The 12077-nt window shown below is 39.4% G+C and overlaps 1 protein-coding gene across 1 annotated transcript in view; it reads left to right on the forward strand.

The window, feature by feature from the left end:
• The window catches only part of LOC117777400 (hemicentin-1-like), a 1765934-nt gene that overhangs the window by 53575 nt on the left and 1700282 nt on the right, over positions 1 to 12077 (forward strand). Inside the window, exons 10-11 of the mRNA XM_034612162.1 lie at positions 2607 to 2882; positions 3316 to 3582. Coding sequence (XP_034468053.1) covers positions 2607 to 2882; positions 3316 to 3582 — 543 coding nt within the window. The remainder of the gene's footprint in view (positions 1 to 2606; positions 2883 to 3315; positions 3583 to 12077) is intronic.

Here is a 12077-nt window from a genome sequence, read left to right on the forward strand (position 1 = left end):
AAAACCCTTTTTCTTCCATTCAGATGAAATACTTTTTTCCAAATGAAAACTCAAACATCAGTTTCAGATGTCGTAGTTCCCTGAAGACTGAGATGAACCCAAAGAGCCAGATATGACTTTTTAAACAGTATATTTCAGACTAAAAGGTTCAGAAATTTGAATTTAATGAATACACTGTTATGTTTGCAGTCAAAATATTTTAAATGTGTTCTGGGGTTTCTTTGAATAAAAGTGATTTGAACAAGTAGCTAATGTCAAATAAAATTAAAAAAGAAAACAGAAAACAAACAATATTTTAGTTATTACAGGAAAAAAGAAGCTGAACTCTGGGATTAACAAAAACATGTGGCCCAAATATTCCATTTTAAAATAATTACATTTATTTTCCTGTAATAAATGACAAAGTCTGCGTAGAGGTGAGATGACTTATGTGTTTTCAATTCATCAGAATTTTTACTAAACCACAAGTTCACAACCATCTTGAAAAGAGGAACAAAACAAACACAACTCTAAATGCCAGTAAAAGAAATGGAAAGAGGAAGAAAGAAATTCTGAGACAAGCTGAAAAATAACTTTGATCACACGTTTTACATTAAAAAGAAAAAGTTCTGTGATCTTATGATGTTTTTATCCACTTTTCAGTTTTTATTTGTTTCAGAAATCCAGTTGTAGTCCCACATGAGATGGAGGCTCAGACAGTCACGTGGTTGGTTTTTCTGACCCTAATAAAACGTGAGGATTTTATTTCTCCACTTTGAAAACAATGGTTGTTTTCTTTTATTAAAGATTAACTGACTTCTCCACTTGTGTTTTCACCGACAGATGTTTCTACAAGTAACCCTAGAACTCCCTTTAAACTAGAACCTGGTTGGCTGCTGGCTACTGAGGGATCCTATGTTGACGGAGATGATGCAAACTGGTTTTGGATGAAAGATAGACGATGGGTCAAAAGTGACTTTACATCCACTGTCATTTACAGCACAAACAACTCGACACGTCCGGTCAGTCCTGACTTTGTAAACAGAGTGAAATACATCGGTTCTTCACCTTCAAGTTGGAGGAATAGTTACTCTGCTGAGCCGAAGCCACTGTGCAGTATTTTGATCTGTGACCTGAGAAGAAGTGACAGCGGAAAGTATTCTTTGAGATTAGTAGGGAGGAAACAATGGTTATCTGAAGAAGTGACCCTCAACGTTGAAGGTATGTATAATAAAAATCTGAATATTAAAATACATTTCAGAATATACATAACATTACAATTAGTGGACAAATGTGTCCTTCATGCCCCGAGCAACGACATTTATTAATTAATAAGAAAACGTACATGAAAATGAACATTTGAACAAACACCAGTGATAAAAACTACAGAATCCATCTTTGAGATCATTTGAGTTGATGTGTATTTTGACTTTTTAGTTTGGTCCATGTCCCATTCACTAAAATTCAGTATGTGAGATTTATACCACAGTCAGGCAGCAGGTGGCGATCTAGACACTTTGGCTTCACTTTAAGTCGATGGTTTGAACTATTCTAGATCAGTTATGACTCTAGAGCAGTTTGGCGATAGCTTCACTCTACATAGTTTCCCAGTCAAGTCGGGTACAACTTTCAAAATCAATGCTTCTTTTATAATAACATCTTCTCAGTGACACTGTACAATTTGAATTTAGCTGTTGTGTAGACACATCATCACATTTCTCTTGCTTTCATATTCTCAGTAAACCAATGCCCGCTCACTTTTGAGGAACCAGCTGTCGTGGTGGAGTCTGACGTGGTCACACTCACATGCTCCACTTCAAGTTCATGTCCTTCAAAACCTCACATTCAAGATGTGACTCAGATCGACCGGACACAGGCCACAGACTTTCATCAAGATAAGGAAAGAACCACCTTCAGCTTTAGAGCCAGCAGGGAGGATGATGGGAGGGTGTTTTCATGCCAAACACAGGACAACATGGACAAATATTTGATCCGGAATATTACAGTCACTGTTAAATGTAAGTTGATGAATTCATTTTATTGATGTTCTATCTTTTAGGTAATACACCCTGCTGTTATGATCATTATTATTATTATTATTCTAACAAGGCTGCTGGTTCGAATCCCAACTTTGCTGTGATCTTTGTGTTAAGTTTGTATCTTCTCCCCGTCTGCATGAGTTCTCTCCCAGTACTCCAGCTTCACCCCACAGTCCAAAGACATGCAGATTGGGATGAAGTTCATTGGAAACTCTAAATTGTGTGAATGGATATTTGTCTCTGGATGTCGGCCCTGTGATACGCTGGAGACCTCTCAGAGCCAGAGTCAGCTGGGGATTGGCTCCATCCTCCCACAACCCTCAAATGTCCACCAGTGTTATCAGGCTGCTCGTGGCGTGTCTGTGATTTTCAGTCATTTGACCTCTTTCCCATTCGTGTATTGATTTAATTTGAATTCTGAACTAAAATCTTCTGCATAGTATTCACAATATTACATTCTTAGGGGACCGTCACTCACATAGCAAGTGTCTTGGCCGAAATTTTATCATTCTATATTTTAAAGACCATTATATTGAACAGTGGTTAAATCTGACAGTTCTCTGTTTTCTATATTGTTGGTTACTGCAGACAGTCCCAAACATGTGACAGTTCAAGCCAATCCTGGTCTTGATGTGAATGAAAATGTGTCGTTGACACTGAGCTGTACTGCCGAGTCCAACCCACCAGTGAGCTCTGTCACCTGGAGGAAGACGACTGATGGGAGAGAGGAAATCGTCCAACAGACTCAGACTCAGACCTTCAGGGTGAATTCAGCCAGTCCCTCTGACAGTGGACTGTACAGCTGTGAAGCCACCAATGACATTGGAAGTGGAAAGTCACAGCCAGCTGAGGTTAAAGTCAGATGTGAGTAGAATGATGCACTTGTGATGGTGAATGGATAAACAAGGAGGATATATTCTACATTACTGCGTCTAAAGTAAATACTGATCAGACGTGCTGGTTCCAAAAAGAAGAAAACATTACTCCACAATGTGATGTCATTCAAAATAACGTTTTGCAAACCTGATACAAAATATTGAAGTTAAAAAAGGAACAGTAACCTAAAATCAGTGGCTGTTGTTTGTTTCAAAGAGAAATTGCTGAGAAAAAAATGTAAAGTTTCACCAGGTGAATCTAAAGCCAGTCTGTTTTATCCTCCCATTTAAAGTTTCACATTCTTCTCAGTCTGGCTTTAAAGAGCAGCAATAATGTCACTTCATTCGTTGTGTTATTCATGTGTGATCTTTGATGATGTTCAGAAAATGACGTTGTCTTTTCTCCTGAATTTCCCGGCTAGTTGCTCCAAAACACACAAACATCATGAAGTCGGCAGAGAAGCAGGAGCTTGACGGGAGGAGCTCCGTGATGCTGAGCTGCATCAGTCACAGCTTTCCCCCAGTCCAACTCTACTCATGGTTCAGGAAGAGTCAGGGCGAGGAAAAGGATAAGCTTGTGTCTGAGCATCAAAACCACACAGTGTACTCAAACCAGTCAGGAGTCTACTACTGCGTCGCACAAAATGAAGTAGACCAAAGTTTGTCTGATCCCGTCCGTCTGTTTGAACGTGAGTGAATTTCAAGGCCTTATAACTGTGTGTTTTATTGCTCAGGAGACATGTGGGAGGTTTATATCAGACTAGTTTTCTGGTTGTCCGTCCGTACTTCCTGTGTTTGTGAACGTGACATCTCAAGAAGGTCTTGAGTGAATTTCTTTAAACTTAGTGAAAATGTTTAGTTTGATTCAGGGTTGAAATGATAAGAATTTGGAGGTCAAAGGGCAAGGTTGTGTCCTCAAAGATGTGAACTCACAAAGCATATTTTTGCCTTGTAAAAGCAATATCCACGTGACGCCTTGAGGGAATCGTTTCACATTTGGCACAAACACACAATTAGACTCAAGAAGTAACTGATTTGATAGCTTTGGTAGCCAAAGGTCAAAGGTCAAGGTCACAGTGGCCTCACAAAACACGTTTTTTGGCCTCTTGAAAGTCATTCTACAAAACCGCCTTTGGAGAAATTCCTTAACTTTCGATGAGAACTCAAAGATGTAAACTGATTAGATATCAGTGGTCAAAGGTCACAGTGGCCTCATCATAATCTTGGTGAGGGGAAAAAATATTGCTTGGTTGTAGTTGACATGTTTTCTAAATGGGTTGAAGTTTTCCCCACATCTGTCAAGGTATGCGGTGCAGGTGGACCCAAGATGCAGAGACAGATGTTTTCAACAAAAAGTGTCCTTTTAATGGAAAAATATCTTAGTAGAAAAAAACAACAAACAGAGAGATCTCAAAAAAGCCTAAACTGAAAAAAACAAAGAGCACAATGGGGAAAACACTAGGAACTTACAGAAGATGGCGATGACGCATAGGAACGACAAGCACAAGAGACGAGGCATTAATGACAACGAACCGACAAGGACAAGGGGAAGCACAGAGACTTATATACACAGGGAAGGCAGGGGCAATTGAACACAGGTGGAACACATGAGGACCGGTGCAGACAATCACAAGGGCGGGAAACAGGACAAAGACAGGAAGTGAAGAAAGAAAATTGTGATGGAAATTCATCTTGAGATGTGGAAAAATGAGATTCCCAGTTGCCTTTGAGTTTTTAATAGTAAGCTCTGCAGAGGTTACACAGTAAGCACGGGTGCTCAAAGTGGAACTCCCTTCAAAGTCAAAACAGCAGGTACTTATACACAGAGGTGTTTCAGGAAACATATCATGAAAAACAGACAGGAAATCGTCATCTGTGTCTATCTGCTGTGTCTGTCTGCCGTGGCAATTGGAAGGAATGTTACCGAATAAGGGCATACACACTGTTTGTGGTCACATGGAAAAGTTGGCGACATAGATGCTGGACAGGACCGTACCAGATCCTGCTCACAACACACACAGCAGTAGAGGTCGCTGAAAGGACAACGTGGATTCATGCCAGTCACTGCAAGAGAGTTACAGAACCAGACCATCCACCCACTGCTTCCTTCTACAACCTTCTATGACTCCATTCAACGCGAGGGTGACACAGGATTGTAAGTCTACATGTCAGAATGCCTGTGTCCACAACAACAGCAGTTTGCTTTCTCCTACAGTATTGGGGATGATGCATTTAGAATCCTTGTGAATTGATGTATTTGATGTTTTACTGTAGTAAAGGGGGGAAGTGTAGTGGAAAAAAACTAGGTGGAAACCTATTTTGCAGTTGAAAAGTAACTTTTTGCATACCTGTTTGAGACTTTTATGACCTGAACTGTTTGTGGCCTGAAACCTATATGACCTTTCTAATACCTTTATGACCTTTCTATTACTTATTGACTGTCCAAGAACCTAATTTCCGTCTGCTGTATCTTCAAAGGAAACGTATGCAAATCAGTTTCCTGTATATTAATTCCTGTCTCAAACTGCACCTACAGAACCAATCTGAACTGGCTCGGACAAACAGCCGTAGTTCTCCTATATAAGATCCTTGCATTTGACTGTTCTCCATCATCACTCTGAGATCCCTGTGACTCTCTGTGTTGATCCTTTCTGCAGAAAGCCCCTATTAAAATACACAAAGACAAATTTGGTGTTCCGGCCTCTAACACATCACAGTGTGTAAAAGCCTGTCGATGTGGACAGAAAAAACATTTCTCAGCAGTGACTTCCTTAAACTGTTGAGGTTCATAATTTGGGGCGGAGACAGAAAAGTGTCGAGAGCAATAGTCACTTCAGAGCAGAAACAGAGAGAGAGGGAGACAGAAAGGTAAAACACAACATTTAACTAATGCTTGACATATATAATGTTTTGAGCTGTAAATGTTTATGTAACCGTCTTTACCACATTCCTGGCTTTGCTGGTGAAGTGAAGGTGTGAGACTGTGCCGGAGAAAGAGTGAGGATATAGTGTTAAAAATAAACTGTACAGTTAATGGTTCACAGTTGGACAGGGGTCCTGAAACATGGCAAAAATTAGAGACATTTACAGATGTAAATCGATTCAGAGCTGCTGCTTGTTCTCGTAAAAGAGCAACTGCGTATCAATCTCGCAACGAAGGCAAATCCAAATGTGCAACATCCTTTTTTAAGACGATGATTTCGATGGTAGAGTTTCCTCTGGTTCCGTTACTGTATTTTCTGTGTCAGGTTTGTTGGAGGAAGAAGAAGAAGAGATGAACTTTCATCAAATCAGGATGTTTGTTCTCATCTGGGCGACTCTGCTTTTCTCCGTGAGAGTCAGCGATGCAGAAACAGGTATTCACTTTTTATTTTACTCATATGCCAACTTTATAGTTATGAAGAAAATAGGTAGAAATAGTTTGCCATTAAAAAAAATGTGCTACTGACAAGGTTATAATTTGGGATTAGGATGTCAGCTATACATTTGTTTTCCAAAGATGTGGTTTAAGAAGTATTATACGTTGAATATTGGAATTCCACTGTGTTGTGTTTGCTGACATCATTTTATATATATATATAATACTGTGTAAAACAGACAGATTCACATGTTCTATTTTTTTCGAAGTAGCCTTTCTTCTTATTTTTTTATATTTTAAAAGTTTAAATAATCTCTCTCCCTGTTTGTCTCTTAATGTTTGCATTTACAGGTTCTTCAGTGTTGGGGGAACCAGGTTGTCCGTTGAAAGACTACTGTAACACTCTAGTTGAAGGAGAAATAACAGCGGAGGCCGGACTCTGTGTCGTGATACCATGCTCCTTCACTGTTCCTGATCATATCCAAGTCTCACATATAGTTTGGTTTAAATGTGAACCGACTAAAGACAGATGTGGTGATGGAGACATGATTTTCCACACTAACACCTACAGCGATAAGGTTCAGTCGGAGTTTAAAGGACGAGTGTCACTGCTGGAGTCTGATGTGAGCCAGAAAAACTGCAGCATCGTCATCAATGACCTGAAGGAGTCGGACTCTGGAACATATCAACTCAGAGTGAACACTGTACAGATTGGAGGTTCATATACATTCCCCGAAAGAACAACTGTCTCTGTTAAAGGTATGAACCATTCTGCTGTATGACATGTTTGGTGTATTGGGACCAGAGGCTGCAAATAAACATGAACGACACTTCTCCATTTCCTTCCGTTGTACAAAATATGTGTGATGCCACGTTAAGCTTTTGGTGTCAAAGTTTGCACAGTAGAGATGTTGGGGTGTAGAGTGATGTCAAAGTCCCGTCAGTACATGGGCTCAACCGATTGTAAGACCAATTAAGATGTTTCATCCCGTTACAGAGGCTAACATCAAAAAACGAATTGAAACCAAACTTTCTGAAGAATTTGCACTTTAACAAACATCAGTGTGATATGAACTCCTGGAAATGACAGAAACAATTGTTGTGAAAAGTTCATTTGAGGTGAAGTTTGAGTTTTTGATCCATGTCCCATTTACTAACATGGAGGTGGCAGGGTTAATGACCTGTACTGCAGCCAACCACCAGAGGGTGATCTAGAGAATTTGGCTTCACTTTAGTGGAGCTGTCATGTCGTCCATCTTTATTCACAGTCTATGAGTGGGACCCAAAGTAATTTTGGCCGTTGTTTAGCTGATGCAGATTCCTATCGTCGCCCCATTTAAAAAAAAGTGAATGAAGTGAATGACGACGTTCTCATCTGACTCCATTCATGAACTGGTCTCCCATCAGGTCTGAGTCAGAGGCCCACAGTGATGATTCCCCCTCTGACGGAAGGACGGCCGACCACACTGACCTGCACTGCTCCTGGTCTCTGCTCTGGATCTGAACCTACATTCACCTGGAGGTGGAGAGGAAGAGGAGAGAGCGACGCCTACCTCACAGGAAACATCACAGCCTTCAAAACTGAGAACGTGGCTGCGTTCGCCAAGAGAAGCAGCTCGACTCTGTCCTTTTCCCCTTCAGCTGAACATCACGGCACCAACATCACCTGCACGGTCATCTTCAAAGAAAACGTGAGCACAGAGGAGACGGCGACTCTGAATGTGACCTGTGAGTAGAAACTACTTCATTTCTGAGGGGCTGAATTTTACAACAGGAAACTTTGTGCTTTAACAACATTATATGACTGTGCAACGTGTGTTTTTGTATTGCAGATTACAAGGAAGTCAGAATAACCCAGAATGCAAATGTTAGTGAGGGCAAGACTCTGAATCTGACATGCAGTGTTGAAGGTTTCCCTCCATCGCTGATCACGTGGACTAAAGTTTTTGACCAAAGCAGCAGAAATGGAACAGGAACAACTCTGCAGAACACCACATTCAGTGACTTGCTCTATCACACAGAAGGAAGAGGAACTGCCACTCTCTCTATCTTTAATGTCACAGCAGAGGATTCTGGACAGTACATTTGCACAGTGAAACACATGAACAGGACCTGGAAGAAAAATGTCAACGTAACAGTAATCTGTAAGTGCAACAACAACATATAATAATAATATTAATAATAATAATAATAATAATAATAATAATAATCGTATCAATATAGCACCTTTCAAAACAGCCGTTACAAGGTCAATAATGCGAAAACATCCAAGACAAGAAGCAAATTAAAACAATGCCGTTTGAAATCAAAGACAACGAATGAAATAATACAAAATCTACAATTAAATAACAGCAGATACAATTTTTCAAAATTATTAAAATTGCAGTGTGTAGAATGCAGTGACATTTAGTGGTGAAGTTGCATGTTGCAGCTGAACACCCCTCATCTCATCCTCCCCTTTCAAACATGAGAGAGAACCTGTGGTAACCTTCAGTTTTCATAAAAACTCAAAGAGTGTATTTTTTAATACGCTGACAAATTCCCCCTGAATAACTTCCACAGCTTTATGAAATTCCTCAGGCGCTAGCATCTCCCAGTGGTAGTATTTAAAAGTACACTGAGGCAGACTAGATGCATTCTCTCTCTCTCTCTCTCTCTCTCTCTCTCTCTCTCTCTCTCTCTCTCTCTCTCTCTCTCTTGTATCTACTGTATCTGTCTGTCTGTCTATCCATATTTTATCTGTGTTCTGCCTCTTTTTCTCATCATTATTTAAATTGTTTATTTTTAAATTTTCCTCACAGACATGAGAGATCCAGTGATCACTGGAGACTTGATAGTAAAGGAGGGAGATGTTCTGAATCTGACCTGCAGGGGCAACAGTTTCCCTCCATCTGTTGTAGCGTGGACTGAATTTGACTCCAGCACAAACCCGCCCGATGGAACCGACCTGAAGAACGACTCTGTTTCATCCACACTCGTCATCCCTAATGTGACTGCAGAACATTCAGGACATTACATCTGCACAGCACAACATCTGAACAGGACCGCGACTACAACTGCTGACGTAACGGTGACTTGTAAGTAGGCCGCCCTGGTGTTTCTGACGAGGAAGATTAGGTTCATCAGCGTTTTGTTCTCACGTTGCTTGTGTGCTCACAGGGTTTTCAAAGATCTTAAAAAGCTCTGACTGTGTGGTCCAGTCGGGGGTCCTGACCTGTGTGTGCATCAGTGAGGGGTTTCCTCTACCCACCATCAAATGGCTGCTGCTGGAGGACCAGACTGTGTACTCAGTCATTACCACAGTGTCAAACTACACTGTTAACAGCACCGTCATCGTGAAAGGCCGAAATGACAGCTCTGTCCAGTGTGTCAGCAGCAACGCAAATGGGGAAGCAAAAGAAAAATTCACCACCCGAATACAGCCAACTGAACTTAGCGGTAACTTCTGCTTCTGCTACTTTAGATCGCTGCCTGAGCACACAACTTCTGTTCAAACTATTTATTATTGTTCAGAAACACATCAGCATGTTTTTTTTTCAACCAAACAGATCAAACCAAAACTTTCCTTTAAAAAATCTATTTATGCAATAGTAGCTTTTCTCATGTATTTTTCTATTAACTATTACTTCTGACAGTTGAAACAATAGCATCTGAGAAATGAATGACCTAAAGTAAATGTGTCTGTTTGATTAAGTTCTGTAGATTTTAGAAAATATCAATAAACTACCAGACCCTATATAAAGTAATTTAATCTATAAATTATCAATAATAATGATCCAGTAATATTACGTGGTGCCACTCTGCCACTTAATGAATACTCTTGCAAAAGTAAATACTGATCAGACGTGCTGGTTCTAAAAAGAAGAAAACATTACTCCACAATGTCAAAAACACCACAGGGTTCTTTTAACTATGGTGTAAATTAATTCATTCATTAAACTTATCCAACATTTCTTTGAACTGAAAACGTCTATTTCAACATGACTAAAGTGGCCTGTTGTCATAACTTGATTTATTTAAATAGCACTTCTCAAAACAACGTTACAAAGTGCTTCCCAAATAACAAAAAAAGTAAAAACACACATGAATAATGAAAAAAATCTGAGTACAAATCTGTCATAAAAGAATAAATAAAAGAATAAATAAAAATAAAAACTAGAACTATGTCAAATCAGAGCACAAAGTAAGATAAAAGTATTAGTTTTAGTTTTAAGTGTTTCAGAGCCTCAGGGTTCTTGTTTCTAAAGCTCTGTTCCCCAACTTTGTCTTAGTACAAAAGATGTGTCCATAAAAGCAATATCCACGTAACTCCTTGAGGGAATCCTTTCACATTTGGCACAAACACACAATTAGACTGAAGGAGTAACTGATTTGATTTGGTAGCCAAAGGTCAAAGGTCAAGGTCACAGTGGCCTCACAAAACACGTTTTTTGGCCTCTTGAAAGTCATATTACAAAACCGACTTTAGAGAAATTCCTCAACTTTCGATGAGAACTCAAAGATGTGAACTGATTAGATATCAGTGGTCAAAGGTCACAGTGGCCTCATCAGAATCTTGGTTGGTGGAGGTAAACAACTGCAGAACAGTATTTCTAGTTCAGTCTGAAATAAATCTCTGCACATGGAATAAAGTTTAAACTAATTCTACATGTTCACAACTCAGTGTCTATATGATGCTCTCTCTCTTTTGACCACAGGAGACTATCTGGAGAACCTGTGGTTCCTCGTTGTTGCTCTACTTCTCCTGATGATTATCAGTGTAATTGTTGTGAATTTAAGGTGAATGAATAAGAAGTGCATTTGATCAAATTAAATAAATACATTTCAGAGATGGTCTGGCATGTTTTACCACATCATGTCCCTCTATGTTTTCAGATACTGGAGGAAATCTGTTCAACAAGGAACAACAAACACCAAATCCCCTTCTGGTTTTTCGGTAATGACACATTTGTTTAATCCGTTCTACTTTCTTATTGAAAACATCTGGATAGAAGTGACTCATCTTGTGTGTGTGTGTGTGTGTGTGTGTGTGTGTGTGTGTGTGTGTGTGTGTGTTTGTGTGTCTGTGTGTGTGTTTGGGTGTTTACTGCACTTTGAATCTGCCCCAGGTGAGTCCCAGGTTGAGACAACAATTTAAACAAGAAAACAATAAGTTAAAACAATCATATATGGAGACTTTAGTAAAACTCAAGACGATTTATAATTAAAAGAGTTTAATTCAAAGTGTCTGGTCATGGTGGCCTGTTGTCAGAACCTTGTCTTAGCAGATTTTTAAAATTATTTAACTACCAGTTGTTGAAACTTCAAAATCTATTTCTAATTGGCTATTTGTATATTGGAAATCGTAGGAAACAGTGATTAAGGAGAGTTTAGGTATAAGATTCAGGATATTTAAGCCTCTGTTTCATCACTTCTGACCTGTTACAGCTGTAAAACTACTAATTCTTCTAAATACTCTAAATTATCTCATAATTTCAATAATATGTTATCAAATATGTTTTAATGGTGATATTACAAAGCCTCCGAAGTCCCAGAATGTGTTATTAGTTTTATTTTGAGTTCACACGATGCAAGGATCTGAAACAAGACAACATGTGCACATTAGATTTTAAAATTATAAATAAAATAATCTATCAGGATATCTACAACCCCTCAAATTGACCATGTAGAGCTACTGCCTTCCATCTTCTATCATCAGTATTAGTCTGGCTCTACAGGCAGATGTGTCTTTTACTGTTCAAGCTGTTGCTTTTCCCTCCTTGTACTTCCATATCCTGCCCTCACTGTTTTCCCTGTCAGTAGCTGTCTATCAGTGCACTTATATCT

Source organism: Hippoglossus hippoglossus, chromosome 16, assembly GCF_009819705.1.
Source record: "Hippoglossus hippoglossus isolate fHipHip1 chromosome 16, fHipHip1.pri, whole genome shotgun sequence".
NCBI classification, from domain to species: Eukaryota; Metazoa; Chordata; class Actinopteri; order Pleuronectiformes; family Pleuronectidae; genus Hippoglossus; species Hippoglossus hippoglossus.